At 37.5% G+C, this 6,099-nt stretch overlaps 1 protein-coding gene across 1 annotated transcript in view; it reads right to left on the bottom strand.

Annotated features, from left to right (window-relative positions):
* LOC107597049 (chromodomain-helicase-DNA-binding protein 3-like) overlaps window positions 1-6,099 on the bottom strand; it is a 54,214-nt gene that overhangs the window by 25,184 nt on the left and 22,931 nt on the right. The window contains exons 25-29 of the mRNA XM_016287953.1: window positions 4,026-4,203; window positions 2,618-2,704; window positions 1,667-1,752; window positions 1,133-1,266; window positions 863-1,007 (exon numbers count right to left, since the gene is read on the bottom strand). Of these exons, the coding sequence (XP_016143439.1) occupies window positions 863-1,007; window positions 1,133-1,266; window positions 1,667-1,752; window positions 2,618-2,704; window positions 4,026-4,203 (630 nt within the window). The remainder of the gene's footprint in view (window positions 1-862; window positions 1,008-1,132; window positions 1,267-1,666; window positions 1,753-2,617; window positions 2,705-4,025; window positions 4,204-6,099) is intronic.

The raw sequence follows: 6,099 nt of genomic DNA, 5'->3' as shown, positions 1-6,099 counted from the left end.
GATCACAAATGCAGACATGGTTTTATGTTTACGCGGCGCGATGCAATGCAAAGCGTAAAAAGACAGTATAAGTCATAATAATCCATAATTATGTCCCCACTGGATGCAACGAATGCCTCGTTTATAATGGGTTTTAATGATTTTGAATCATCGCTCCGGCTGGACGGGGCATCATCACAGTATGGTAGGGGCGTAACATTTCCGTCTCACGCTTGAGGTATTCGGCCAATCACAATGCACTGGATAGCTGGCCAATCACAGCACACCTCGCTTTTCAGACCGATGAGCTTTGTAAAAATCAACGCGTTTCAGAAAGGCGGGGCATAGAGGAGAAACAATAATGTACAGTATGTGGAAAATAATGTGTTTTTTTAACCTTAAACCGCATAAACACATTTCATTACACCAAATACACAAAATAATGTTATTTTTAGCAGCATCATATGACCCCTTTAAAAGATTAATATTAAGAACATTTACTACCAGTCAAAAATTTGGCAGAAGTCTCTTATTTATTATACCATTTATGCTCATTTTAAATAAAAAATGCAGTAAAAACAGTAAAATTGTGAAATATTATTACAATTTAAAACAACCGTTTTCTATTTTAATGTATTTTAAAATGTAATTTATTCCTGAATTTTTTTTCCAGCAGCCATTACACTAAACTCAAGTAATGTTGAAAAGAGTTGTGCTGCTTTACATTTTTGTGGAAACCATGACCCATTTTTTTCAGTATTTGTTGATGAATAGAAGCGAACAGCATTTATTTGAAACTTTTGAATGGTAGTGTATATAATTATATATTTGATTTTATTTCGTCCAAAAGCACTATTATCACTCTGAAATGTGACAGACCCACCTTCTTCTTTACCAGAGACATGACCCCTATCCGCGTGAGAACCGGCTGCCTGCAGAGCCCCTCGCGCGGGACACCGTCAGCGAACGTCTCTGAACCGTCAGCCACCGGTTCACAGAGGTGCCTCATGAAGAGCGACACGTACGCCCTGCCAGAGAAACAAAGTAAATGGAAAAGAGAAAAGTTTCCTTAGCAGTGCCCAAGTCTGAAGTTTACACACTTCTGTATCAAATGACATTTTCCAAACACATTTACTGGTAAAGAAAGTCATACTTGAACTCTTTTTCACTCTTTCCGCGGAGGTCTCGCACGAGCCACTGGCAGGAAAAGGCGTCCTGAGCTGGCATTCCCCATCTCATGATGGCATTTAGGAAGGCTTTTCTCTGGCGCGTATTAAAGCCCAATACCTGACCAACACACAGACACACGATTAGGCAGAAGATGATAGATTGCATTTTTATGTAAATTGTTTTAATCTAATCAGGCCTTATACAAAAAACAGACATGCTTTTATTGACATTATGAAACGTTACTGGGCAGTTCTCAAAACTGGAAAAATGCAGCCCTGTTATCTCCAGCTCTATGTCAGTCAATTTAATTATAAGAGGCACGCATCCAGAGACGCTGTATATACTGGACATGCAGGCGACCTCCAGATAAGCAAACACTTGGAAAATACACTATAAATCACATTCAACTGTGACCAATAGGCTTGTGTTGATTTTACACTGAGCATGCATCATTTAATGGCCATTTACAATAGTTGTGCCAACACAAACGAACAAGTAAAGAATAGCTGCACGATACCTCAATGTTGCCGCCCACTCTGGCCAACAGGGGTGGCAGTGGTTTATCCTTCTCGTTTCGGAGCTGCCTGCGTGACTGTCTGCGACCTGGACGAGGGGAGAGGAGAGTCAGCCAAGAGATCAGTTCAACATGTCCATCTCACTAAGCCAGCATCAGGAAACAGGGTTACAGCACAGGAAGGATACATTATCCTGAACAGCTGCAATACATAAACTGTGAATGTGCCTCCAGAAGAATAGCAAAACCTGACAAAACCACAAGACGTCCCAACAAGGTGCCAAAAGGAGCAAATTAATGTCTTAATTAAAGTCTAAAAGGGGCCAAAAGATGTGGGGCTTAGCAGTTATATTTGTACATTTGTAAGTGAAGCTTGCACGAGCAACACTCACTGTGAGTACAGTAATAGCATCTCTCCTAAACTGCATGATTTAAGCTGCAATGTCCATAGCACAAACGGTTTTTAATGTAATTTTTTTATATTTTAATACTTAAACAATAGTATATTGATAATAGTATATAGTATATGCAGAAATAGTTTTAATAGTTTAATACTTTGGTTAGGGGGTTATATATATATAGTCCATTCCAGCACAACAATTTTTTACAGCGTTAACATTAATTTATAAATATAGTATTGTTTTATAAATGTAATATTATTCTTATTCATTCATTATACATCAACTAATATCAATGTATACAGCTTAAAAAAGTTAAAACTGTATCATGTATATGTAGAAATAACAATAACCTAAACTAATTAACGCTGTAAACATATTGTTCACTTATAGTACAGTTGAACATCATTCCAACCTAATTATAAATAACTTAGAATAAGTTTGGTTGATAATAACATATTTAATTATTAGTTATAACATTGTATTATGTTTCTTTTTATTTATATTAAGAACAATATGTGAATATTAATTGAGAGTGTGTCTGTTTGCTCCTCACCCTCAGGTCTCTCATCAAAGTCCTCATCTTCCTCCTCTGAGCCCACTGAGTATTCTGATTGGTTATCTGAAATGTCAGCATGCCACTCTGTAAAAGCATATTGAAAAGAGCACTGTCAGTAATAAACAAACCACAGCGCAGAATATGGTTAGCAGTAGTCAAACCATTTCCATTCACCAGAACCTTCAAATAAAGCCCAACCAAAATCTTATATATCAGTTTGGCAACGCTCTCCAACAGTGGAAAAAAGACAGATGTGATCGTTTCAAATTTGGCTCTTTTGTGACAAAATGTTCTGTATCTCCACTTATCTAACTCTGCACAAGCATTCTGTTCAAATTCAGCTGTCAGAGAGAATGATTTAGTCCTACAGGAAAACACAGGGCTGTTTAAACCAAAATGAAAACCCACAAATGTCAATTATTGAAGCACAGGCTGCTGTCAAACGTTTAAAAAGGCCAGCAGATTGTTTTCTGTGCACATGTAATATATTCTGCAGAGAAGATGCTGCAACATTATGACCCTGCAAGTCAGGCTGCTTGGATACACAAAGAAAAGTATGTGTACCTAGAGTTTATCTCAGTTATCACTGTAATTATGCAGCTGTAAGCGCCATCAGAAAACCAAAAATTCTATATTGTCCCTTTCTGGAGAAAACCTCCTTTTTCATTTCTGTTATTTGTCTTTTTCCTGACCATTTTGTTTTTCTCTTTTTTGACACATAAATGAAAAGCTGCCACACTTCGGCATCCCCTGGGTGTTGTGGATGTAGCCATTTTTGAGTCAACTGCATGTGGCTGTTCTAACCTGACCAAAACAGCAGTGTGTGGGATATAGCCTTTCTGTCCCACTCAATCAAAAGTAACATAGTAAACCACATGCCAAAAATGAAGCTGCTACAAGATGTAATTTTGGAGATTTATATGAGATAATACGCTGCATTTATATGAGAAGCACAAACATGGTTTATTGTAATAAAAGGCTAGAAAAAATGGGCTAATTAAAATTCAGTGGGCTCCAAAAGTCTGAGACCACACTGAAAATCAGGGATTCAAAATTCAATTGGACAAACTTAAAACAAAGAAACATTTTGACATGAGATGGAGAAATATTTCAGATGACTGACTCTTTTTAGGCCATATTCAAATGATGGAAATTCTTACATAGATCATCCTTTGTACACACAGTCAGATGTTCTTCCGTTTAAGCACAAGTTGCTCTTTGGATTGTTCTCAAATTATGCTGGAGAACATGATCATCAGGTTTTACAAAAAAATTTTTAAAAACTTGCAACGTTCATGGAGTTCAAGTGCTGTTGTTACTGAAATAAAATGCAACATTCCAAAGAAAGTACTGAAATTCATTTGTTTAACCTTTCACTCAAATTGTTATGTTGAAAAAACTGTACCTTGGTCCTCCTGAGCCGCGTCATTGTAGTTAACCTGTTTGCGGACTCTCTTTCCTTTGCCGAGATTGCGGGCCAGATCTTCCTGCTGCTGTTCATAGTGATGCCTCAAGAGTTTCTCCCAATAATCAGGATCCACATTCTCTTCCTGCTTAATGATCTCTCTCTCGATCTCCTCTATCTGGACACAACAACAAATGAGATCTCCTTAATATCTCCTTTGTTTCCAATAATAAGACACCAATAATATTCAATGGAGAGAAAATGGAGACCAAGTCTCTTGCTTTTAAGATGTTTCTCCTGAAAAAAGACCCCAGTAATCTTCAGTATCCTAGTATAGAGCTTCAGAAAAGATCTATATGCAAATATAAATATAACTCAAACATTTCTAATTACATTCTTGCAAGACTAAATTATCTGAGACATGCTATACACGTTACTTTTATAGCTCTATACTATTACGGTGTCAAAAATCTTTGTCTATTTTTGCACTACTGTTCAAAGTTTTGTGGTCAGTATGATTTTTTTATGTCTCTTATGCTCACCAAGGCTAAATATATTTGATCAAAAATACAGTAAAACCAGTTGTCACGAATCCGGTCTATGAACTTCCGTTCACTCACCACCAGAGGTCCCCCGCTCACTACATGGACTCTCACACTACACAGACTGTTTCACTATACCCTGGACTACATTTCCCATCATCCATTGCACTGATTACAGCTGTAACCAATCACACGCTCACCTGAAAGCTATTACACACACTATATAACATCACCCCAGATCCTGCTGAAGTCGCCGAGTATTGTCTGCGTATAGCACTTTACGGAGCCACTTCCAGTTTTCCTAGTTTAGTCATAGTCTCGCCTTGCCTGTTTTCAGATTCTTGCCTGTGTTTTCGGATTACCCTTTTTGTCTTGCTGTTTCGGACTCTGTTTGCCCCTGACTGGATTATTGCTTTATACCTGGATTATCTCTCTTTGCCTTGCCCTGTTGGATATTGTTCACCGTCGATCGACCCACGCCTGTTTACTGGACTGCTCTTGTGTTTTGCCCGTACCATACCTGTTCGCTGGTGTTTCGACCCTGCCTGTGTTTGTGACCACGTCTTTTATTAAAAACTTTGCACATGGATCCGCACGTCTCATGTTCTGGTTACTCCGTAACCCCAGTAGTATTGTGAAATATTATTACAATTTAAAACAACTGTTTTATATTTTAATGTATTTTCATTGTAATTTATTCCTGTTATGGCAAAGTTGTGTTTTCTGCAGCCATTACACCAGTCTTCAGTGTCACAGGTTCCTTTAGACATCATTGACGAATTGTAGACATGTGCTAACTTGGTACGCAATAAACTTTCCTTATTATTATCGATGCTGAAAACAGTTGTGCTGCTGAATAATTTTGTCTAAAGTTCAAAAGAACAGCATGAATATTTTTTATGAATATTTTGCAACAGTATAAACGTATCTACTGTCACTTTTGATTTTAAAGCATCCTTGCTAATTATTTTAGGTGAAAATTTTAGAAGAAACATCTCAGAAAAAGTCATACAAAAATTAATTATATTTGAGGCCTCCATTAAAGGGGTCATATGATGCGATTTCAATTTTTCCTTTCTCTTTGGAGTGTTACAAGCTCTTGGTGCATAAAGAAGATCTGTAAAGTTGCAAAGACTAAAGTCTCAAATCCAAAGAGATATTTTTTATAAAAGTTAAGAGTCAACCACGCCTACCTAAAACATCTCGTTCTAACACACCCCCACATGTCTACATCACTATGTGGGAAGATTTGCATAATGCCGCCCAAATGTTCACGCAAAGAAAGAAGGCATAACTTTTATTCTCGCTGTAGTATTGTTGTTGCCGCCGCCATGTCGTGAAGACGCTGTGTGTTTTGTTGTGAAAGTGAAACTACTTTGTTTGGCCTTCCAAAAGGGGACATGACTAGAAATCAGTGGTTAAGTTGTATTTACAACACTGTTCCAGAACACTTCAACCCAAATATTCAGATGTGTGCAGCACATTTTATGGAGGACTGTTTACTGATCCTGGGAGAGTAACGTTAGACTAAA

This window comes from Sinocyclocheilus grahami, unplaced genomic scaffold, assembly GCF_001515645.1.
Source record: "Sinocyclocheilus grahami isolate Dianchi unplaced genomic scaffold, SAMN03320097.WGS_v1.1 scaffold227.1, whole genome shotgun sequence".
NCBI classification, from domain to species: domain Eukaryota; kingdom Metazoa; phylum Chordata; class Actinopteri; order Cypriniformes; family Cyprinidae; genus Sinocyclocheilus; species Sinocyclocheilus grahami.
The sequence above is the reverse complement of the archived record's forward strand: the minus strand, read 5'-3'. Positions and strand labels throughout refer to the sequence as shown.